This window comes from Primulina huaijiensis, chromosome 9, assembly GCF_012295235.1.
Source record: "Primulina huaijiensis isolate GDHJ02 chromosome 9, ASM1229523v2, whole genome shotgun sequence".
NCBI classification, from domain to species: Eukaryota; Viridiplantae; Streptophyta; class Magnoliopsida; order Lamiales; family Gesneriaceae; genus Primulina; species Primulina huaijiensis.
In genome coordinates this window covers 21,625,701-21,650,671 of record NC_133314.1, presented here as the reverse complement: position 1 = coordinate 21,650,671, position 24,971 = coordinate 21,625,701, and the positions used below count along the sequence as shown (strand labels likewise).

Here is a 24,971-nt window from a genome sequence, read left to right as displayed (position 1 = left end):
TTTGATGCAAAGATATAATACTTTAATATTTAGCTAAACTTTATAGTAATTAAAGTTCAAAATAATTATATGCATTCATATATTTCAATTTATTATTAAATTACATGCTTAGAGGTAATAATTATTTGTTATCATACCATTAAACTAAACCTGATGTGAGGCCTGTGGTGCTCACGACGACATTGCTTATTTACAAGATTACACTTAGGGATGATAGGGTTTGTGGATTTTTCAATTCGAGGATGAATATAAAAATGTTATCTTGTCTCGAGATCTCGATATTAATATTTAATGATTTTTTTCCTAATAATTAAATAAAAAAACTCAAATTCATAGCATTTAAATTTCATCCAAGTCATCATTTCATGAAAATTATATGATTTTATTTTTTTGTTTATTAAAATAATGAATTACAAAAATTTATATTGGTTAAGTAATATTATTATTTATATATATTTAATTTTTTTAATTAATTCAATATATATTTGATGTGATGGTTTTAACTCGCGTAGCTCGAGGATGAGAATGATAAATCCGATAAACGGAGGGAAAGAAAACGAGAATTGGGGCACGCACCGTCCCACTGTCATCGCTAATTACACTCCGGAAGTTTTACACTCCGAAGTTTGACCAGCAGAGCGTCGACCCAACGGTAGCACACGCCATTTCCTTTTGAGCATCTTTGTTTGCTGCACAAAAATTTATCACAAATATTTACCATTCTTTTTTTCCCATTTTATTTTTCGTATTGACTGCGGTATTCTCCAATGATCCAGATTTGGAAATCAGAAATGCATGACTTTTGCTTCACGATCCCATATGGGCTGCTTCTGGTGTGTGGTGGCGTCATAGGATATGCCAAAAAAGGCAGCGTAGCGTCGCTGGCTGGTGGCTGCGGGACTGGTCTGTTTCTTATCATGGCTGGTTACCTCAGCCTCCAAGCATTCAATAAGCGCAAAAATTCTTACTTGGCCTTGATTCTTGAAACGGGTATGCTTAGATTTTCTTTTTCCTTTTTACGGATTTACAGTTCCTTTGATAATCAGTGTACACACACGTAGAAATTAATGTTGTTTTACAACCGTGTTTGGATTTGTCCGCACACACAAATTCTTGATGAACTTTGATGCGATCTTGGTGAAATGGATGAGCCGGGTCGAGTGCTCCACCGGATCTGCTATCAAGATAATGAAAGGAATAAGAGCAAGTAGATATATCTCTCTAATATGGCTTCAGCTGTAACCTGCACACAATGAAATGAACTCGTGAATGGGCGTCGGAGGGGTGTCCAGGGTGGTCACTCCGATGCTTAAGTCAGCAGGTGTAAAAGAGGAAGCTCTGTAGAGAAAATATTGCTGCTGGTATGAATAGGTGTGTGCACCTGTGTTTAATGTAGAATGAACCTGATATTTATAATAGGAGATGTGATGATGACCTCGTTCTGCGTGCTACCTACTAATTATAGTAGGGCGCTATATTCTGACATGTCAAATCTCATACTGGTCACATCCAGCCCATCTGATTTTGTCAAGTGTCAGAGATGGGACAGTCGCCCACATCTTATTCTGCTAGTGTACTCGAGTGCGGTGCTCATATCGAGGTGGCCCGGTTAGAATGCCTACCGGGGGCTTATATAAGAGTCCGGGCGTCTGGTTGCCCGGGGAGTAGAGCCCGGGCTTGCACCTGCCCGGATCCACCCTGCAGATTGACCCTGATTTGGGAATCCATCTGATATCCCGGGTCATCCATGACCCGGGCTCTTACAGGGGTATCATCACACATCCCTTAAATAGTCGGGCTAGAGTCATACTCGCTGTCCCGATTAGTCATGCTTGGATTCCCAAAGAAATGATCAATCTGGTTTTATAAAAGCATCGGGGCTTCATGTCTCCCAGAGATGGGATGAGTAGCCGGAGTCTCGTGTCTCATGGACTTGAGATAAGATGTCGGGGCCTCGTGTCTCCAGGGCTCGAAATGATCGAGGTATGGAGCCCCGAGCCAGGGTACGGATCCCTGGACTTAAAAGATAACCAGGGTGCGGAGCCCTGGCCTTCATGAATGGTCGAGGTACGGAGCCCTGAGCCAGGGTACGGACCCCTGGACTTATAAAGATCCAGGGTGCGGAGCCTTGGGCCGGGGACCATGCCCCGGGACTTGGAAATGGTCGAGGTGCGGAGCCCCGGGCCAGGTTTGAGAACCCTGGGCTTACAAATAACCAAGGTGCGGAGGCTTGGGCCGGGGAACATGTCCCGTGACTTGGGAATGGTCGAGGTGTGGAGCCCCGAGCCAGGTTTGATAACCCTGGGCTTATAAATAACCAAGGTAAGGAGCCTTGGGCCGGGGAACATGTCCCGGGACTTGGGAATGGTCGAGGTGCGGAGCCCCGAGCCAGGTTTGAGAACCTTGGGCTTATAAATAACCAAGGTGCGGAGCCTTGGGCCGGGGAACATGTCCCGGGACTTGGGAATGGTCGAGGTGCGGATCCCCGAGCCAGGTTTGAGAACCCTGGGCTTAAGACAATATGCCGGGGCCTGATACCTCCCGGACTTTAAATAATATGCCGGGGCATTATATCTCCCGGACTTTGAAGAATGTACCAGGGCCTCATACCTCCCGGGCTTAAGATAATGTGTCGGGGCCTCAAATCTCCCGGACTTAAAATATGGTGCCGGGGCCTCATGTCTCCCGGACTTTCAAGATTTTGCTTTTCCTGCTGTATTAGTGTTATTAAAAACCAAATCACTAACCTGGAAATACTGAATCTGAATTCATTTCCGATAGAGTGAAACTTCTCTGGTTGAGCTAAATTAGGTGACTAATATAGCTGTATGCTACTGAGTACATAGCAAATGCTCTTCATGCCAATCCGGGATAGCTGCTGAGCTTTGATCCCATATGAAATCCACATATAAGATCTGAGTGCCGAGCTGGTCGGACTTGTATGTTTGCCAAGCAGAGTTGGGCTTATTTTTTAATGGAAACCATATCTATGTCTTGAGCTCAAATTCCCACAGACGGCGCCAATGATGCGATCCTGGTGAAATGGAGGAGGCGGGTCGAGTGCTCCACCGGATCTGCTATCAAGATAATGAAGGGAATAAGAGCAAGTAGATATATCTCTCTAATATGGCTCCAGCTGTAACCTGCACACAATGAAATGAACTCGTGAATGGGCGTCGGAGGGGTGTCCAGCGTGGCCACTCCGATGCTTAAATCAGCAGGTGTAAAAGAGGAAGCTCTTTAGAGAAAATATTGCTGCTGGTATGAATAGGTGTGTGCACTTGTGTTTAATGTAGAATGAACCTGATATTTATAGTAGGAGATGTGATGATGACCTCGTTCTGCTTGCTACCTACTAATTATAGTAGGGCGCTATATTCTGACATGTCAAATCTCATACTGGTCACATCCAGCCCATCTGATTTTGTCAACCCATCGGCCTGGTGTCAGAGATGGGACAGTCGCCCACATCCTATTCTGCTAGTGTACTCGAGTGCGGTGCTCATATCGAGGTGGCCCGGTTAGAATGCCTACCGGGGGCTTATATAAGAGCCCGGGCGTCTGGTTGCCCTGGGAGTAGAGCCCGGGCTTGCACCTGCCCGGCTTCAGAAGAATCCATCCTGCAGATTGACCCTGATTTGGGAATCCATCTGATATCCCGGGTCATCCATGACCCGGGCTCTTACAGGGGTATCAAACCTTTTTGTGGTAGCTTGCAATGAGACAAAGTATATTTCTCTATGTTGTGAATTTCCACCTTATTGTACTGTATAGATTAAAGGATTTAAATTTCAGTTGTTTCATTACCCTATTATATTGACAATATTTTATGTCGGGAACTTTTGGCCTTGATAATAATTTCGCCTCTACGTTGCCATTAGTTTCTGTCGTATTTCTGGTATTCGACTCATTATTTTTGTTGTGATGTTGCTTGGTGACTGAATTTCTCACTTGCATTTAGCCTTGTGCCCGTACCAGTGCACAAAAAATATCAGGATAACCATGATACCCCTATAAGAGCCCGGGTCATGGATGACCCGGGATATCAGATGGATTCCCAAATCAAGGTCAATCTGTAGGATGGATTCTTCTGAAGCCAGGCAGGTGCAAGCCCGGGCTCTACTCCCCGGGCAACCAGACGCCCGGGCTCTTATATAAGCCCCCGGTAGGCATTTTAACCGGGCCACCTCGATATGAGGACCGCACTCGAGTACACTAGCAGAATAGGATGTGAGCGACTGTCCCATCTCTGACACCAGGCCGATGGGTTGACAAAATCAGATGGGCTGGATGTGACCAGTATGAGATTTGACATGTCAGAATATAGCCGTCCTACTATAATTAGTAGGTAGCACGCAGAACGAGGTCATCATCACATCTCCTACTATAAATATCAGGTTCATTCTACATTAAACACAGGTGCATACACCTATTCATACCAGCATCAATATTTTCTCTAAAGAGCTTCCTCTTTTACACCTGCTGACTTAAGCATCGGAGTGGCCACACCGGACATCCCTCCGGCGCCCATTCACGAGTTCATTTCCTTGTGTGCAGGTTACAGCTGGAGCCATATTACAGAGATATATCTTCATCACAGATATACTCTCCCTTGCTCTTATTCCCTTCATTATCTTGATAGCAGATCCGGTGGAGCACTCGACCCGGCTCGTCCATTTCACCAGGATAGCATCAAACCAATATCTTATTTTGGAGAAAAACCAGTGGGATGAGGAGTTGTGTGGTCTTTGAACTGGCTGTAATGTGTACGATAATTGAGAAACTATTGGCAGTCGGCATTTAGCTTGTATATAACCATCTATAAAATAAATATTTGATTCAATGATTGAACTGATCCAAAAATGATTTTGCAACTTAAGAGTTGTTACTTTACATCCACCGGTGTTGTGAATGGAACGGAGTTATTATTCTGATCTCTTGTTGCGATTCAAATGGTAATTTGATCAAGATGTTCTGTATTGGCAATATAGCAAGTACCAATAAATATCCAGATCCGTATCTTTCATAGCTGAAAAAATTCAGCTATTGATTTCACATCAATGATCTTGGTGATAATCAGAGCTCGTTTACATATACAAAACCTTTTCCAATGCTAAACTTCACCTTGTAAATGACCTATGCACTTGAAACATCTGTTTCCAGCAAACAAGCATTCACTGTACAATTAGAATACCCTGTAATTTCTATCAATTGGTTACGCCACTTATCATCGTACTGTTCTTCTATTACTCTTGTTGGCGTGAAGCCGTGACTTGATAACCTTTTTTAGGTATCTTAAATTTCTTACGTCTCACTGCCTCTTCTTACCACGAATCTCTTTATCAATATGTAAAATGACTAACCGTGAAAAGAACGTTCCTTTTCTGTTAAAATCATGTGGTGTCGTGCTTCTGATTGCGAGTTATGTAATAAATCTATTTGATTTGGGATTGCCTTTAACAGTTATTGCTGCCGTGCTAACATGGGTCATGGGACAGCGATACATGCAAACTTCCAAGATAATGCCTGCTGGTATTGTTGCTGGTCTCAGGTAACTGAAAAGATTTAAAATGTACCAATGCGCCTGGTTTCCATAAACAAAGACTGAGTTGAATCATATTGCTTCTTGGCGTCTGTTACATAAAACTGCTATAATATTCAAATGTTTCACTAGATGTAAAGTTTCTTAAGTTAATTTGTTATCTACTTATTCAATTATTAATGTCAAATTGTCAACTGGAGATAAGGTTGGGGAATGTCCAACTTTTCTGGTTTTCCTCTGCTTTTGCAGGTTTTTTTGCTTTAAAACTTCTCAGGGTATTCATGCTTACTTATTTGTTGATTATGCCAATTGCATGAGGCAACTATGCTCGAAATGAACTGATTTTGTCGCGTATTTTCTTGTTTGCAGCTTTGTCATGACTGGATTTTATCTTTACAAGATTACGACTGGTGGGAACCATATCCCACCCAAGAAGGACTAATGGAATCGAGGATTTATTGCCATATAGTTTCAACAATATATTTACAGATAGAAAACATGCTACTTTAGAGTTGTAAACAAAATTGCCCCTTCAAAGTTCTTGAATCGCCTCTGCTGATCTAGAAATGTAACTTCTCTCAAACTCTGCTAAAATTGTTTGAATGCTGCTTTGCCCGAGGTGTAATTCAGCTAATCAAATTGTTCGCAATCTTCCTATTTGGACTCAACTTTGCTACTATTTTACTTAATCGAGATCTTCAAAATTTTCAGTCTCCTCTAGCAGGGAAAAAAAATCACCATTTGGAGATTACTAATGGATGCGACTTGGTGTCAGTTAACCTCTGGCGTACTGTAAAGTATAAAATCTACAATTCTATTTTCTTGAGCAGACAGTAAGTACAGATGATTGAATCTGCGTTTGATGTTTTCAACATACATGTTATTTCCGAAATATACAAGATGTATACAATGATATAAAAAAGGTTTACAACCTACTAGTATGTAAGAGCTGTACGATATAGCCTGGGATTTATAGGTAGGATAGTCTATCAGCAGCCAGCTGGTCTGTAATAATCTTTAGGCATCGAAGGGCACCTTTCATTCATGTGAGGATAAGGTTCCACCGTGTTGTATCCCGGTAATTCCATTCGATATTTTCCTCGAATTTGACAGAAGGGGAGCTTTACTGTGTCCCCATCGTTACACCATTTAGGTAAATGGCTCATGTTATTTTCAAAAAACTTGAGTGAGTAAGCATCTTTTATCTGCAGTGACAGAAAGTCGAGAAAGTGTTATTGTTTGCTGAACATATTTAAAGATAGGAGAGTTGTCGATTCTTTTATATCAAGAAAGTAACATAAAACAACAATAAATTGGAACACAGAATACTTTAAAATCTTTACTTACAGTGAACTCAGTGACTTGAATAGAGCTCGAAAGGTTACCAAACAGCCCTGCTGCCTTGTATAATTCGAAGACAAAAGCAACACATGATGTTGACTTCCCATCTGCATAAACCCAATCATCTTGTTCTGGAACAGCCAACAATTCACCAAAAGATGAACCACGCTTCTCAACTTCCACGAGAATTTCAGAAAGTGTACAGTTCTGCAAGGACAAAAGTATACCATCTTTAGTATCCAATTGAATGTTATTCGGTGGCAATGCAACTATTTCGAAGAATTTCCTTCAATCCGCCCAGATCAAGTTTATAGGTCCTTCAAAATGCGTACATATTTGATAAATAAAATGTGTATAATAATGAAACCTCAGTTCCAAGACGTTTGTTCAATGCTTCAATCCACAAGTTACTGGCGTATGACGGTCGCATTTGTGTCCAAACAGTCATAAAAGAAGCCACCTGTGATTTATATAAAAAAAAGATGAATAAGAAGCAAAAATATAAGCTCACATTTCTAAGGGCCTTAAAAAATAAAATAAGATAAAGAGGCAAAAACATCTCATCAATCCAAAGGGTGATACAGCATCTGCAGGTATAGATGGTGACATAACCAACCAGCAGCATCAGTGATTGTAAATTTGTAAGACATTGAGTTCAGTGGTATGATCTGTTCATGATGGCTGGCTGGCTGGCTGGCTGGCTGGCTGCTTCTTTCTTTCTTTCTTTCTTTCTTTCTTTCTTTCTTTCCTTTTATAAATTTCATATAATCATTTAAAAAAAAATAGGTAATACATCTCCCAATCAGGATTTATTTTGTATTGTAGCATATTGGAACCTGAAAATTTGGAGGGATGGAAGAAAAACTCTCGAAGGACAAAAAAGCAGTACCAGGTGAGCATCCAAAGGTTTTGGGTAATTCCCACTAACTGTATCTATCCAGCTAAATATCAAATTGTGATAACCATAAGGATTTCCTGACATGCTTTGTGCGTATTCCCAGGCAGCACTTTCGTTGAACTTTTCACGGAGTTCTGGATGCAAGGGAAGTAACGCTATATGTGGATTGGCATCATCTTTTGTGAGTTCAAATTCCCACCATTCATCCCATGGTAAGATAGCAATAACATCTTCCCCCTAAAAAGTAAAATGAAATTAAAAACGGTATACAAGTGAAAAGACAGAGAAAGAAATGATGTGTCACCAAGTCGACACCAATAGCTGTTTCAACTCTCAATAACTTAGGATCAAGAACCAATAGCTACATATGTTCCATGCAGGTTATGTCTATTAGATTAGACCGTCGGTCATCAAATTAATTTTAAAGACGTGTAACAACAACATTACAAGGAGACAATAGGATGTGTCTCTTAACGACTCACCCCAGCACAGATAGAGAAATATATCTGAAATAATGCAAATCTGAAGAACTAAGGGAAATCATTCAAAACCAACAAAAAGTAGCCTGGATTTCACAAGAATCTAACACCAGAAAATTCCAGTACCAGTTAAATCATCACCTTCTCATTCTCGTTTCCTGATTCTGCAACCCATAGCTTTCCATCAGAGTCCCTTAGACAGACCGCAGAATGACCCGCATATGATCCAGTTACCCACTTTTCTAATGTCTCAAAACCACCCCACAGACCTCGGATTTTCGATAATACAAGGAAATCTCCAGACTGGATATCCTCAACAGTAATGTTAGTGACCCACGGTTCGGGGCGTTCGTCAAAAGTAGCATCCATGTGCTTTTTAAGAAATGCAACATTAGAACTCTCCCCCCATCTGGTGAACAAAGGGAACACTTCCCATAGAGCGCGAAGGGTTCCTAACATCCCTGCTTGCATGAGAAAGATCGATACCCCTCTATTTTTTACCTGATTTTTAAGGGGATCCATCCTTATTTAGTATGAAAAAAAACTTGCTCTAAAACAAAGAAGTATGGTTCTCGTTAAAATAAGCTTGAACTTACATATTCAAACTCAGCTTCTGATTCCCACTCTTTGAATTCGAGGGTGTGCTCTCGAGATAAAAAGTAATAATCCCATGTAACTTGATAAGGAGTTGCAAAGATATAAAGATCCATGCACGTCCAACTATGAGCATTGCTTACCTGAATCAATAAATCATCTTTTTTTTTCTTTTCATCCGTAATCGAGAAATAATCTTAACTGACAGGAAGATGGACATTAAAAAGGCATTTAGCTGCAATTGAAACTTTCAACAGGTTTTGTATTTTACCTTTGTACGTCACCCTAGTTAACATTAAAGTAATCTGTAGGAGGAGTAACCGAAAGCCACTTTTCCAGATTTTCAGCAAAAATAGTTTCAAAGGAACCATAATTTACAAAGGTCCCGAACTTACACTATGAAATTTTCCTCAATAACCGAAGAAATAGTCAAACAAAAAGAACTTAAGAAAATCAGCCTTTAATACGAAAGTCCTTCGAGAAATAGTTCAAAGCAAACAAATAAACCAATCCGAAACATAAAATAAGAAATCCCAAATGCCCAAACCTCCAAAACTCCCTTCAATAATCCTAACTACCTCGAAATCGATCGATAGAAGACAATAAAGCTGCATCCAATCACCTTAATATGAAGAGTACCGCCCCCGAATTTACTTTCACTTTTGTTGTGAAACTCCAACCAAGCAGAGTTGTTGTAAAAGCAAGCACCTTTCCACTCTAGTTGGGGAGCGTTACCAGCAGTGGCAGCTCCAACAAAAGCAGGCAAAAGGTCCGCCTCGTTATTGAGAGCATTTAGAATAGGCCAGGAAACTTGTCTAGGAAGCAGAGGCAGTAAATCTTTAGGACGAAAGATTGCTTTATAGGCTTGTGCTTCTCGGGTGTATACACCAGAAATGATGAAAATAGTCATCAATATCATTAATATATGATGGGTTTTGATGCTGATCTTGAACCCAAGTATCATGGCGGAAGGAACAGAGAGATGATTAAAGGATTTCAAAGATTGATTGGGGTTGCGAGGAACGAAGTCCTCTAGTTCCCCTTCTTGACAGGTGATCAGCTGGGATTTTTACAGGACAGACAATGGTTATAAAATTTAGATCATGATTAATATTAATTTTTGGTTTAATATTTATAGTCATTACCTATTAATTTAATAATAAATTATTTTAAAAAATTAAGATTTTTTAAAATAAAAATAATATAGAAAACAATTTTCACATATATTTTCAAAATTGAACAATTAAAATTAGTTAAAATAATTATATGTATATATATATATATATAGTGTAAATTAAATAGTAAACATATATAATACAAAGACAACTGAAGAGAAATTTAATATTATCCAAATTATTATAAATTAATTCGTTTGACTCACGTTCACATTAATAATAACAAACAGTCATAAATCAACATAATTAATGCATATATTCTCTTAATTAACTTATAATTATTTCATTATAACCCAATTAATTGACATATTAGTTAAATAAATATCTACAACGAATTATTTTGTTTACATTCTTTCAACTCAAATTTACACATATTTATTTGATTCAACCAACCATTATTTGGTTACATTTGAACAACAACAAAATAAACAATGTTACATAAGATAATCATATTCATCATATGCACATACAAATTTTTTTCTAGTAATGAGGTCAATTTACTAAAAAAAAGTACATAAGTAAATGAACTCAAAATATAATATATTTTCGATCAAATTAATCGTATTTGTTTAGTTAATGTTTGATAATATTTTGTGAATATAATTGTCACTACATATGCGTATGGATTAACTTTATAAATGCAAACAAATTATCATGTCATTATTCTTATAATTAAGTACTATTTGATAATATACAGTTATGTAGATACTCAAATAAAATAGAAGTTATGAGAGAAAGTAAAACAATTAACCATTCAATTTATTTTATTTATTATTAAAATTAATAGGAAAAAACTAATAAAAAAATTGATTTGATTTTTCATGTAAGTCTTTCTCATTTAATAGTTTTATAAAAATATTTTTCTAATATCATATCATATAATGTATATAGATATCAATATAACTCTTACCTAGAATCGAGCTTATCGCATATATCTTTTTTTTAAGATAACACAAGAATTTACATGTTTCAAATTTAAGTTTGGGGCGAGATAGCGATATCCAATTCTAAAAATCCACTCTCCCGATTAAAAAAAACAACTTTTCAAGTTAAAAAAAGAATAATGATAACTTGCACGCGTTATTCTAGCGAATTCCAGGGTCAACTTGTCCTCTATGAATACGTGATTCTACGTCACCTTCCCCAAGCGCTATTTTTACCACTAAAGCTTTGAAAATGAAACGAACATTGTAAATCTCACAAAGTGTATACGACTGCTATTGCCCCACGCAACAGGAAACTAAGCCACATCCCAAAACAGCCAGGCCAATCCCAATTTCAGCCACCGATTCTTTGTTGTCATTTCCGAACTTTCCTTTGTGATTGCTACATTCATATATTTGGCTCTGTACTCGCTTTCTTGATCACACTAATTATTTCAATGGATGTTGTATTTCAGCGGAATCCAACTCTTAATAAACTTGTATATGGTGCCAGAAGTCGCCATCGAATTTCCCTTCCTAACAGACTAATTCATTGTTCTGCCATGGCGCCGCCCAAGAACCACCTTTCGGGTAACTTGGAACTCGAACCCAAGCTCACAACCCGCGGCTCCCCGGTGCTAAATGACCCGACTTTGAAATCTACGTGGCCTCAGCGTGCATGGGTGGCAGGCGGTTGCACCACTGTGTTGATTTCTCTGGCGAAATCAGTATTTGCTGCTGAGGCTTCCCACATTTGGCTCGAGCCCATCTTAGCCGGCTTGATTGGCTACGTGCTCGCTGATCTCGCCTCCGGCGTATACCACTGGGGCATTGACAACTATGGCAGCAGCGGAACTCCAGTCTTCGGCGTACAAATTGAAGGATTTCAGGGTCACCACAAGTGGCCTTGGGTTATCACACGTCGACAGTTCGCCAACAACTTACACTCGCTGGCCAAAGGCACGATTTTCACTGTCCTCCCAATAAATTTCATCTGCGACGATCCGACAATAATGGGGTTCGTCTCTGTGTGCTCGGGCTGCATTATGTTCAGTCAGCAGTTTCACGCGTGGGCTCATAGCACTAAGAGCAAACTCCCGCCGTTGGTGGTGGCACTGCAAGACGCCGGAGTGCTGGTATCGAGGTCGCAACACGCGGCGCACCACCGCACACCATATAACAACAACTATTGCATAGTGAGTGGGATTTGGAATGAGATTTTGGATGAGTCGAGGTTATTTGAGGCGCTGGAAATGGCGATTTTCTTCAAGTTCGGGGTCAGGCCAAGATCATGGACTGAACCCAACTCTGATGTCCCCAAAGAAGCAGAAACTACATCTTTGGCTCCATAACTTCGGACTCCATTGTTCAAATATTCATTTTATATTATTTTTGTGTATGAAGAACAGATTGGATTACTCAATTTTTTTGTTGTACCATATCAATTACACGTTAATTATAGTTGATCATATTGTATATTTTAACGAAATTCTAATGCAAGGTTTCAACCTCGCTTATCCCTCAACTTTTATCACTTAAATTAAACCAAGTCTTGCCAGCATAATTTGCAAATTTTATACTACTATCATCTAACTTGTACGTTGATATACAATCTTACTAGTTTTCAACTTTAATAATGTGTCAAGTGGGAATCTCTCTAGAACCAAAAAAAAAAAAAAATAGATTTTATATATAAATAATCTGTCGCATGCCCCGAAATTGTAAATATAGAACAATCTCAAAAATCTATGTTAGTTTGTTTCGCACAATATAGGATACATTTATTCATGTCACATCAAAGTCTCCAGACGGTTCAAAACTACACCACCATTCAAATGTTCCTGTTAACTAGGGCCACATGACAAGTTCAAACATTTTATCATGCTGAATATTCCCACGAATCATGCTCCAGCTGCATAGGGGTATGGAGGCATATTCCATCAATATCTCAATAAACCCAACTTACGAATGGTTGACTTTCCAGAGGAAAAAAGGTCACAAGAAACCACATTTTAATTTTTTTTAATGGAACGAGACCCCAAAAATAAGTTCGCCCGACACTAAATTTAATATACAATGTAACACTCAGGGTCAACAAGAAGTCGAAGAAATATTAGACATCATCCATAACTGCAAAGGAAGATACAGATGATACAAATGGAAACCAATATCTACGTCTGCCATCCTTGTGGCCATCATCAATCATAGCTAGACCTTCCTGTGTTACCAAACTGAATCGATTAGCACTCGTTCAAATTCTAAAGCATATGCATGTTGATGAAGAATATATGACATACTTCTAGTAAAGTTTCAAGGGCATCAGTTGCACGTCCTGATGACCAATTGAGTCGTCTTTGTACCTCATCAACTGGCACAAAGCCTAGACCCTAAAACAAACAAAGCAAGGCAACTAATCATTTTAAGAACAAAGGAAAAAGTTTCAGGGTAATAATTATGATATAAATGTCGGTCCAAGAAGAGGATATTGCTAAATAAATTGCATCATTATGAAGAGGAGGCCGAGAGGCAAGGAGGGTACAGCCAATCGGAGCCATGGCCCAGGAAACCCCTAAGATACCTCCCCTTTTATATTGTGGACCTACTGAAATCAGTAGCCAACGTAAATCCAATTATAGGTTCCAACCTATATTGAAACTGTGAAGATTAGTATTACGGACACCTCCAGACTTCCTTGTATCGATGATGGGCCAGTTTTGAATATGAGAATTTATTAACGTTCATCTTTAAGTTCTATGCCTAAAAAACAATGCTTAGAATCTGTCCCAAATTTTGTTTCGGCTTGTATCAAGGGTTAAACCATGACCTGAAGTTCATTATTTATTTATTTTGATAACTATATTGTGATACATGTTCAATTCCATAGAGAAGCACGAATTGAAAGATTGATATTAGAAAGCACACAAATCAAATTGCTTCAAGATCATTTAGTTTTCATGGAGCAATTAAATAGTTTTTTTCCTCGAAAAACATTGAAAAAATTAAGATGTCCAAATGTGAGCAACCATATTCAAGAGCTTGACATGGGAAATAACTAGGAGTCTAGGACTAACCTGAGCAAGCTCTAAATTTCATTGTGGTCTTTATTCAACTCTGTAGGAACAGACCTAACAAGCTTCTTTTTATCCAGAGACATCACCTCAAAACCATTACCAAGAACCTGGAAACACAATAGAAATATCTGTGAACAACACGGTCCAAATGCAAGTGATATTGGATATATGTTAAATTAAAGGGTCAGATTGTGTGTGTGTGAGAGAGAGAGAGAGAGAAAGCGGGAGAGAGTATAAGGTATCACAATTGATCTAACCTACATAATTAATCCATGCAGTAAATACCGGAACAATCTTAGCAATTGATAGAACAAACCCGTGATCCAGGAGGAGGAACGTTTAACTACACAACATAAATAAATACTTTATTAGGGCAACATTAAGGCAAGAAATCTCAACATTCTCTCCCTCACCCAGGTCAGGATAATGACATAATGGTCATTAATTCAAAGATTCAAACTTTATCCAATTGGTCAGCTAATCACATGACCCAAATCTCACCAAATATGTTAAGATCGTTGTATCCTCCAACTAAAATATGGGCAAAAGATTTGAGTCTCAGGTTGTTGTACGTTAGAATATGCAAATCTCGAAGTATCATGCCAAACTAGCAACCACATCAGACTACAAAAACTTTAAGCTTTATTCTGAAACTCAATAAAAATTTCTCATGCATTAGTTCGTTAGTACACAGTAGCAAATAAAGCAATTTAAAGGTTCTCCTGTCTTCACTGCAGGACTTTTTTTTCCTACAAGACTTTATGTTATACTGGAAAACTTCCACATTACCTTCAGTTTACTAATTGCTCGCAAACAGTCATCCTGAGAAACAGCCTCACGAGAACTCTTCCTTCTTTGACCTAGCACATTGCATAATTCTTCCAAGCTGATCAAACCACCATTGAGAGGTCTAGTAGCCAGACAAATATCAACAATTTGCACCCCTGACTAGATAATTAAAGAGATTAGTTTTATCAGACATAAAGAGAGAAAATACCAAATTCCAAATTATAGAAGTATGAATCAGACAAACAATATAGCAAAAAGAAGGTAGGGGGATGCAACGAAACGTTTTCCAAATGTAAACTTTCACTGAGTGAGAAAATGATTTATAACAAATGGTACATGCCATACACTGTTCTCCGCTGTAAAATTGACGGTTTCTTGATACTGGTAAGAAGTTCATCCCAAATAATATTCTAATAAGATCTAGGACAGACAAGTGAAAGTACTGACAGTGACAACATGAGCTATAAAATTTCCATCAAGCAGAAAGGTACACAAGTGTTCAGATGAAGCGTAGCTTCATTATTCTAATACAAATAATGTAATATCATAAGCGTCCAGATGAAGTGTAGCCTCATTGATTCAAAGTAAGTATTCCAACTGAGGAAAGATCTTGAAAAGAAATACGTAACTAACACTTGAAAACTTAAAATTCAAATAAAAGGATTGATAAGATATATAGATATACAGAAACCAAGAAGGGAGTATATTTCCAATTAACATAAAAGTAAATGTAGCAATTGGTGGATTGCACAAGTAAATGCAAGTTCACATCTTGACGTGAACTCATAACAAGCATACCATCAAAATCAAATGTAGATTTTGATGGATTGCACAAGTGAAAACACACGTAAGAAGGCTGGTGGATTGCACAAGTAGCGAGCTGTTCTTTCATTAGATCGGTCCGCAGTTTTGCCACATTTTCTCCCAGCTGTCGATATTGATCCTAGAGTTAATCACATCACAAAATTAAAACAAAATATATTCCATACGAGCAACGTATCATTATAGATAAATAGATGTAGGGAACCCTGGCGGTGGTGGCGTTCTGCAGACCACCGATTCCGGGTCTTCGCCTCATTATGGAACGGTGATGGTTGGATCAGCTACAGAATATATCGGTGAAGGAGAAACTCGCTTCATAGTACGTAAGTGAGAATTTTTCGTTCGTCGGTTTATTCTTGCGGATCCTATTATACTTCCGGTATTTTGTTTTTTAAACTTCATATTCTTGAGACTATTATTTTCTTAGATAAACAGATGATCAAAATTATTTTACAATTTTTCAGTTGATTAAAGATATTTTACAAATTTCTCCTTATACTTCCTCGTAAAAATAATTAGCACTAAAAATTATTTTAAAACTACAAAATGAATTAAAATTTTTAAAAAGAAAAAATCAGTTTTTGGTTAACCAAGCTAAAACCGAATCGAACCAAAAACTAAATATCCGAAAAAACTAAAAATCGAACATAATCGAATCAATGCGGTTCGGACGGTTAATAGAAACGTAAACACCCTTAGATACGCCATAAAAAGATACAAATGTTAGATATAACTAAATATAGGGTAATATACATTCACCTCTTATATATTTTATGTATTTGATATTAATTTTTCCTAACGTGATGTATTTTATACTTATTTTTCTTAACATATTATAGTTTTTATACTTAATAAAGAAAATAACTCTCAAATACATAAAATAGGTGGATATAAATAACCAATAAATATTTGTAACAAATTTTTTATAAAAGCTGGTGAAAAGTTAAAACTAATTGGATTCCACAAATAAGAAATAATCTCTATTTTGATAGAAAAAATATTTAAGTTAAAAGCGTATTTTTTAGAAAGGGGGTTTTTATTAAAAAAAATTCGTATTAAATTGAAATTTATTTTATTAAATAATGAAAAAAGCAATTATCAAGAAGCCAAAAAATATGTGAAATGGGTTGCAAGTTGCAGCTTATTATTATTATTTTTTAATAAAAAAATACAAAAAGATAAATTCTTGTATTGTTGACTCGATGAGGCCCACTAATTCACGTAAGTCAGAAGCCCACCATGTGATAAACTACCCGGCCCATTCTCCTCGTGTATATATAGTGTGTATACCGATTTTTCGCTCTTCCTGCGTCTTGAAGCCGTCGTTTAGATGGGTACTTTTGCGTCAATTAGGGTTAATTATCTCAAGCGATTCCATTTTTTTTAATCTTTTATTTCGAAAATCCCTGTGAAGAACGTCATGATAAATCAAAAGTAGTGGCCTGATATCGATGATGATATTATTATTCCGAGGGATTCTCTTCCCCACGCCCCCACCCCCTCAATATCTATGTTTCTGTTGGTAAAAAATGCAATCTTTTGCAGCATACGGCAAAAATACTGTGCTAGATTATTTCCAGAAATTTGTTCATGTTAACTTCTGATATTTGAAATTACCACATCCCAGTGATGTTTCTTGACATAATTTTATCGTTAAAAGTAGACTGAATTCGTGATGTGAAAATGGTTCTGAGGGATGTGGAAAACCTTTTTCATCATTAATGAGTTTCGTTTGTACAAGTTAAGTGTGGAGTAAACTTCCATGGAAATCGATGATTTCCTGTGAAATTATTGCTTGCGAGTCTCCTTGATCGACCTAATCTTGTTAAGTAATTCTATTGATAATCTGGATTAGGTTGATGGTATGACATAGTGATTGATCTGTCTTTCGTGTACCTTCGTTCTACACTGGAGAACTTATCCCAGTCTAGGGAATCCGATGGTTGATAATACACGGTAGAAGTTTATATGGTCTAATATAGAATCTATCCTTCCAATGTCATCTCCAAATTTTATTTTTTTTTTTGGGTATAAAAGTAATATTTTTAATGGACAACTCAAATAGAAGATTTATCTCATCAAATTTGATTAATGAGATCGTCTTACAAGAATTTTTGTGTTTGATTAATCTTTACCGTCCGTAATTTTCTACGTTGTTTGCCAAGGTTGGTGAGAGTTGAAGAAGATTGGTATTCTGATTAGGGCTGGGAAAATATATCGAAATATCGAAATACCGAAATATCGTACTGAAAAAATACCGAAATTACCGAAAAAATCGATATACCGAAAATTTTCGGTATCGGTACATAATTATTTTTTTTTTGGGTATATACCGAAATATCGAAAATAATTTTTTTATTATTTTTTTTAAAATTTAAGTTCGGTATATCGAAAAATTGTCGGTATACATTATCGGTATACCGACAAAATTTTCAGTGTCGGTACGGTCTCCGGTATGAACTTTTTCATATCGAAAATTCGGTATACCGAATATGCGGTATACCGAATTTCCGATATCGATATCGGTATGGAAAAATTCCATACCGATATTTACGGTACGGTATACGGTACCATAGTTCAGTACGATATACCGTACCGTACTCACCCCTAATGGTACCGTATACCGTACCGTACTCACCCCTAATTCTGATGCTTAAGGTTTACACATGATTGTATGGTATTCATTCTCTTAGGGATGCTTGCAACTAATTCATTGAGACGTTCGTTTTTGTCCAAGAGATGGAAATCAAGTAGCGCACAGACTGACATCTCATGGATTCTATCTAAGTGCTCCACAGTGTTTTATGAATTACGTCCTTTATTTTTTAGCACGGTTTTTTTTTAAAATATTATAAATTAATAAAACAATTGTAAAAATGTGGCAAGTTGTAAAAGTTTGTAAAGTAGTACAATCCGGGACTTATTGTCCCGGATTCAATTTTTTAATTATTTTTTTTAATTTTTTTAAAAAAAATAAAAGGGATATCGGCGATTGATTGTGCAAAATCGTTGTTATTGGCGACGGTTTAACAAAATCCGTCGCGATTGGCGACTGTTTTAACAAACATCGTCGCTATTGACGACGGTTTAAACAAAAACCGTCGCCATTTGCGACGGTTTTACCAAAAATCGTCGCTAAGGCACGGATTCAAATATGGTAAAACCGTCGCTAAGGCACGGATTCAAATATTCCGTGACAGTCTGCCACGGATTCTGAGTCCATGGCAGAAAACCACGGATTCAATATCCGTGACCCATTAACCCGTGACCTTCTTTCTGCCTATTTAAATGCGGTGATGCTCTTCATTTTATCACCGAAGTCGAGCAAAATTATTTCTTTCGATCACAGAGCATCGAACATTCTTTCCAGCACCGGTCTTCAGACTTTTCTATTTAATTATTAACGTAAGTCTTCTGCATTTTTCAGAATATTAAGAGGTAACTTTTTTTTTGTTTAGTATTTTATATTGTTCGTTCATTATACCAGTTTTAAGTTTTAACTAATAAAAATAGTTATAATATTAATTGTATTATTGGAATTGTAATACTGTAATTTACAATTTTTGGAATAATAATAATTATACTTAATTTAATTATAATAATTATATTTACGTGATATAATATTATATCTACACTAATTACAATAGTTATATTTAATTTACGTGATATAATATTATATCTACAATATTTACTAACTATACTTAGTTTAATTACAATAATTATATTTACTTTATGTAATATTATATCTACAATAATTACAATAATTATATTTACGTGATATAATATTACAATAAATACAATAATTATTGTAATTAAATTAAATATAGTTATTATTATTATTACTTAAAACTACTAAGATTAAATTAAGTATAGTTTTTATTATTATATCACGTAAATATAATTATTATAATTAAATTAAGTATAATTATTATTATTCCAAAAATTGTAAATTACAGTATTACAATTCCAATAATACAATTAATATTATAACTATTGTTATTACTTAAAACTTAAAACTGGTATAATGAATGAACAATATAAAATACTAAACAAAAAAAAGTTACCTCTTAATATTCTGAAAAATACAGAAAACTAACGCTAATAATAAAATAGAAAAGTCTGAAGACCGGTGCTGGAAAGAATGTTCGATGCTCGGTGATCGAATGAAATAATTTTGCTCCTAAGTTGCTCGGCTTCGGTGATAAAATGAAGAGCATCACTGCATTTAAATAGGCAGAAAGAAGGTCACGGGTTAATAGGTCACGGATATTGAATCCGTGATTTTCTGCCACGGACTCAGAATCCGTGGCAGACTGTCACGGATTATTTGAATCCGTGCCTTAGCGACGGTTTTTGGTAAAACCGTCGCAAATAGCGACGGTGTTTGTTAAAACAGTCGCCAATAGCGACGGTTTTGCACAATCAATCGCCGATATCCCTTTTATTTTTTTTAAAAAAAGTTAAAAAAAAAAATAAAAATAAAAAATTTGAATCCGGGACAGTAAGTCCCGGATTGTACTACTTTTACAAACTTTTACAACTTGCCACATTTTTACAATTGTTTTATTTATTTATAAAATTTTTTAAAAAAAACCCTTTTTAGCACTGCTGTAAAACATGACTTGGGTGATTTTGTTGGTTAATGAATGAATGTTTTTTCCATTCAAAAAATAAATTAAAAAATGAAGTAATATATTCTGCAAAGATACAAAAAAAAACAAAAAATCAAGTTACATGGTTCTTATGGCACTATAAGCACCATCATCAATTCTCCTTTTTTTTATGCTCTTAGAGTATTGGCATTTTAACATACATAATCACTAGCTCCAGATGCATAAAAACATACAATGAATTGATTGAATGAAAACGATCGAAGCATCAGCACACAATTCTGTTAATATCTCAGAGAATTTGTAAACAAATAATGCACTCTGGCAAAATTATCTACATCCATTTCAAGATTGATGCAACTGCAATATTTAACAATGCACTCCAGGCATTTGAGCTAGGGTGTGTAAATATAAAATGTGTATCAAACGTCAACTCCAGACACCATCATCAAGCAAAAAGGAATTATGACGGCTATTTACTCAAGTTTCGCAGATCAATTTCCCAGGCAGATGCCAACTGCAGTAGCAATTGGTCTGTTGACGAGCCTTCCCAGTCCTCAGGCAGGTCTACTGAATTACATTCTTGCAAATTCTGCAAAATCTCCATTTTCACTTCCATCGGAATGCCAGGAATATCTTGACCATTTTCCAAGACAATGTCTGCCAACTAAGTTAAGGAAGCAGAACAGAATCAATAGACTTATCCTTTACCACTGTCAAATAAAGTCGCATGAAAAAACCAAATTTTAAATACCAACATTGAAACAGAAGTTATACCTGTTGAATCCAATATAAGCACATTTCAAACAAGTTCTGCTCCAACAGAAACTGTGAAACAGCATGCAGAACTTCACTGGCCACCTCATTTGAGAGTTGGTCAATCACAGGGCCTGATTTGTCCATGAGTTTTACTAGTAAAAGGTCATCTCCAGTAGATAAAACCTCGACAAAAGCTGAATCTACATCGCCAACACGAAGAGCATCCATTGCATTGCTCCAAGACGTCCAAATTGGATCACGTTCTTGCACTGGACGATCGCCTCCTAGTGCTTCAGCTGTCATTTCTGGTATAGCCACTCGAGCACCACGTGTAACTCCATTGTCTTCACCAGCAACTCGAATAGCTTCCAAGGTTGCTTCATCCTTTGAAGCTTGCCAAACACTTCTTGCAGAAGGTCCTTCACCAAATCTAACAGGCCCTGCTCCGTTTTCCCAAGCTCTCCGGCTACCAGCCTGATCAGCCTCATTTTCTGTTTTAGAATTTCTAAAATCTGTCGGACCACTTCCAGCAGCTCTCCTTGAGCCAATTTGGCCATTTTTACCGTATGTGGGGAATTCCCAAGAATCTGATACATCAGATCTCCAAGAGGAGCCCCTACCTTTCAGTCCGGAAGAAACATTATCAAATGCAGTAAACCTCTCTCCAAAGTGACCGCGCCCATCGTTATCTCTTCCAAGTTTTCCACTGGAATAGTCAGGAAAGCCATTGTATCTGCTGAGAGACCTGTTTGAAGATCCCTCAAATCCTACCACAGAACTGCTGCTCCTTCTGCCTGAGGATACAGACAAATCTCGTGCCATGTCTTCAACAACTCTCTCAAGACCTCGCACTCTGTTTTCTAAGGTCACCATGCTATCATGAGACCCACCCATAAAATCCTGCAATGGAAAAGAAACATTCATAAATGCCAATTCAGGAATCAAGATCTAAATGCAAATAAAATAAAGAAACCTGCAACATATTCATTAGATGAGCTTGTTGCCTCTCCAGTTGTAACAATTGTCTCTGAATTACCAACCAATTTCCTTTAGTACTCCTAAATCCCTCAGATTGACCTGAATTTCTGGAAAAATCAGGACAAACATTGGATGACTCTCGCTGATTAGAAGAATTATCATGCTCACCAACAATACCCCTTTCCATGCTTCCATATTTCCTTCTGATTTCACCAGCCTGTAAGTTGAGCCCAGCGTTCCCATTCAGATCCGTATCATATGATTCTGACTCTTCCTCATTTTGTGAATTTGAAACTTTAATACATCGGCGAGAGACAATCACTTCTACAGGTAACTCACCCGAACCTCTAGTTTCTAGTTTCTGGAAGAATTCAGGGTTAAGTTCTTTGTCAGTCAATGCTGGGGCTTTCTTCTTTAGTATCCCTACAGTCTTGTCAGAAATGTTGTTTTCCTTTACAGAATTTTCGCTTCCTTTAACACCGAGACTTGTAAGATCGTTTCTATCTGATGGGTCGGTAGCCTCACCCTCTGAATATTGAGCATTTTAATATGGAACTTGTGAAGAGAAAAATTCCAACTGAATGATATATTAAATGATGAAGTTTTTTTTATCAAATGCCTACCATGAGATGAAGCTTTATTATCATCTGAAGATCCATCTCCTTTCCCAGCAATTTTCTTCCATATCAGCAAAGCCTCGGTCATACTCTCTCTTGCAGGTTTAATCTAAGGAAAAGTTGGCATTGTAATAGTTGGTTAGGTTACCAATAATACTAGAAGTAATACATCCCCAACTGACGGAAATTCCCACCTAAAATCGCCATTTAAGAAAATCAAACATCATTTTAGAAGTGGAGAATCACGTATGAAAAGATACCTTACCCAACTGTTATATAAACTAGTATCTTTGCATTGATGCCAGAAATTCATACAAGATAAAAAGTCAAAGATGGTTCAGAAATATATCATACTGTTTTGATGTATAGTAGTTTGGATAGATATAAGACTATTTGATGCATGAATACCTTGTCAAATCGACAAGACTCGAGCACATTCAATGTGGAAGCAGCTCCTTCAGGTGTTATGTTACTCGTGTTAGAAGATAAGGAAATTAACGCCTCAGCTGCAGCCTTTCTAGTGGCCCAATCTGAACTGCCAAGACACTCGTGAATGCTTGGAAGCAAGGATTCTACACTTTGAGGTGTGATAGCTCCAACCTGCAACAACATAAAGAACATGTATACTATCACCACAGAAGAATATTAACTGACATCTTCATGTTATTGTCCAGTATTGCAGAAATCCAGAAATGTAATAACCTGAACAGACTAAATCAAAATGAGTGGAAGAAATATTGCGCGTTGAAATTCATCCACGGAAAGATCATTCTCCTAGCATATGATAAGATGCCAGATATGTAAAGTGATATGATGACAATTGGGAACCCTTATTGACCTTGACAAGGGTAAGGGTGGTGAATAAATACTTGAAGTACCGACATCACTTGTTTCTGTGGTGGTTCACATGCTTCAGTACAGCCAGACTTTTGGAAACCACATAGACACAAATAAAACATAGAGAAGGATGGATTCTACTTTTTAGGGCAAATCAAAATTATCCTGGCTAAAGTGATTTGTTAAAGCAATGTAATACAACATTGTCTAGTACCAAGTTCATCACGCATTCACGCTCTAGGAGTTTTGCCTCAAACGTGTAAGCACAAAGTAAAACAGTGGAAACCAATACGACAAATATTCCATATTCGGTCGATCTACTCTCACTATGGTGTTATCACATATACACAAAAAGTAGAATAAATAATCAAATATAGCTTTTGATTGATCTAGTCTCTCACTTTGGTGTTATCAAACATATTACAAAAAGTAGAATAAATAATCAGAAATAGCTTAAGATACAGTAAAACTTCAGCAAGCTTTTCTCATAAATCTCGATTAACATCAAAAACAAAGTTTCCAAGTAGTAATGAATTCAAAAGGCGAATTAAATAAGATATCAAACATCAACTAAGCAGATCAATCCATCATCATTGGGGACCAAACCTGGGACAAACTCGAAACCACTTGCAATAGTGAAGCTTTAGCCAGGAAATTCAGACTATTCAAGTGCTTGCAAACCCTAGGACAAAGTTTCTGGAACGTAACCAAAGGCGGGTCAGCGGCGCTTTCAATCATTTTAGCCAAACACATAGCAGCGGCGCCTTGGGCAGTTTTGTTATTCTCATTCATCACTTCAAACAAAGGCTTCACAAACAGAGAAACAACTCCGTCCCCACCATTACCGCCCTTCAGGTACAACCCTGCCAGAGAACCAATGGCATCACGACACGCGTCCCTGACCTGTGAATCAGAGTCCTTGAGCTTTTTCACGATGTGGGCAATGATTTTGGTGAGGTGGGTCGCGGCAGGGTCGGTGTGGACGGCACATAGCACGGCGAGGAGGCGGAGACCTTCCTTCTTGACAGCAGGCTTGGGGTCATTGGAGGCGTCGTAAAGGCAGTTGAGTAGCATTGAAATGCCGTCACTTGAGAGTCCATTTATGATCTTCTCAAGATCTTCAACAGCGATCTGCTGGGTGTCTCGGTCGGCTAGTTTAGAGAGGGAAGTAAGGATTCTCTGCTTCAATTCAACCATGGCCAGATGGGACGACAACGAAGATGAGGAAGAAGCAGATGAAGATCTCGAAGGGGTTGTTTGGTTAGGAGGTTTCGTGGGTTTTGAAGATCTTTGCGAGCTCATTTTTGAATTTTTGCAGCACAAGAGTAACTAAACAACGCAAAAATTCAAGATTTATTGAATTTAAGAGGAACAGGTGAGGTAAATTTGAAACCTTTTGAATTGAAAATGCAATATACTTGAAGGGAAGGATGAGAATCAAGGAAGGGAGGGGATGGTATCAATGGTGGTTACTAAAATTGAAAGCAAAAATGAGAGCAGCTGCTGGACACCTGGATAGCTCAGTCAGATCTGTGA

At 37.4% G+C, this 24,971-nt stretch overlaps 4 protein-coding genes, 1 long non-coding RNA gene and 1 other non-coding gene across 11 annotated transcripts; 3 read left to right on the top strand and 3 right to left on the bottom strand.

Moving 5' to 3' along the window:
* Positions 1 to 514: 514 nt before the first annotated feature.
* Positions 515 to 6,201, top strand: LOC140984584 (protein FATTY ACID EXPORT 5-like). Of its 4 annotated transcripts, none has more exons than XM_073452115.1 (4): positions 515 to 652; positions 777 to 990; positions 5,464 to 5,551; positions 5,912 to 6,201. In XM_073452115.1, exons 2-4 carry the CDS (start codon positions 792 to 794, stop codon positions 5,982 to 5,984), a joined length of 360 nt encoding a protein of 119 aa, XP_073308216.1. In that variant the 5' UTR covers positions 515 to 652; positions 777 to 791; the 3' UTR covers positions 5,985 to 6,201. The 4 variants fall into 4 exon arrangements, with proteins under 4 accessions (XP_073308216.1, XP_073308218.1, XP_073308217.1 ...); XM_073452117.1 differs by having other exon boundaries at positions 557 to 652; positions 790 to 990; XM_073452116.1 differs by having other exon boundaries at positions 605 to 624.
* A 129-nt stretch (positions 6,202 to 6,330) lies between these two features.
* LOC140984583 (uncharacterized) lies at positions 6,331 to 9,914 on the bottom strand. The gene is made up of 7 exons (XM_073452113.1): positions 9,477 to 9,914; positions 8,857 to 8,997; positions 8,402 to 8,761; positions 7,773 to 8,018; positions 7,251 to 7,343; positions 6,890 to 7,090; positions 6,331 to 6,747 (listed from the first exon to the last, which is right to left on the bottom strand). The coding sequence occupies exons 1-7, from the start codon at positions 9,816 to 9,818 to the stop codon at positions 6,532 to 6,534; spliced, it is 1,599 nt and encodes a 532-aa protein (XP_073308214.1). The 5' UTR covers positions 9,819 to 9,914; the 3' UTR covers positions 6,331 to 6,531.
* Positions 9,915 to 11,139: 1,225 nt separating this feature from the next.
* Positions 11,140 to 12,466, top strand: LOC140985262 (fatty acid desaturase 4-like 2, chloroplastic). Its single transcript, XM_073453058.1, has one exon. The coding sequence runs from the start codon at positions 11,411 to 11,413 to the stop codon at positions 12,302 to 12,304; it is 894 nt and encodes a 297-aa protein (XP_073309159.1). The 5' UTR covers positions 11,140 to 11,410; the 3' UTR covers positions 12,305 to 12,466.
* A 490-nt stretch (positions 12,467 to 12,956) lies between these two features.
* On the bottom strand, positions 12,957 to 15,925 carry LOC140984232 (uncharacterized). Of its 3 annotated transcripts, XR_012176584.1 has the most exons (4): positions 14,285 to 15,925; positions 14,024 to 14,130; positions 13,250 to 13,339; positions 12,957 to 13,170 (listed from the first exon to the last, which is right to left on the bottom strand). It is a non-coding gene; the product is annotated as an uncharacterized lncRNA (long non-coding RNA). The 3 variants fall into 3 exon arrangements; XR_012176585.1 differs by having other exon boundaries at positions 13,250 to 14,130; positions 14,281 to 15,917; XR_012176583.1 differs by having other exon boundaries at positions 13,250 to 14,130; positions 14,285 to 15,915.
* Positions 15,926 to 17,035: 1,110 nt separating this feature from the next.
* On the top strand, positions 17,036 to 17,112 carry LOC140985461 (small nucleolar RNA R21). The gene has a single exon (XR_012176780.1). It is a non-coding gene; the product is annotated as a small nucleolar RNA R21 (small nucleolar RNA).
* Positions 17,113 to 20,467: 3,355 nt separating this feature from the next.
* On the bottom strand, positions 20,468 to 24,971 carry LOC140984603 (microtubule-associated protein TORTIFOLIA1-like). The gene is made up of 6 exons (XM_073452146.1): positions 24,042 to 24,971; positions 23,007 to 23,198; positions 22,605 to 22,707; positions 21,977 to 22,509; positions 21,022 to 21,903; positions 20,468 to 20,911 (listed from the first exon to the last, which is right to left on the bottom strand). The coding sequence occupies exons 1-6, from the start codon at positions 24,735 to 24,737 to the stop codon at positions 20,717 to 20,719; spliced, it is 2,601 nt and encodes an 866-aa protein (XP_073308247.1). The 5' UTR covers positions 24,738 to 24,971; the 3' UTR covers positions 20,468 to 20,716.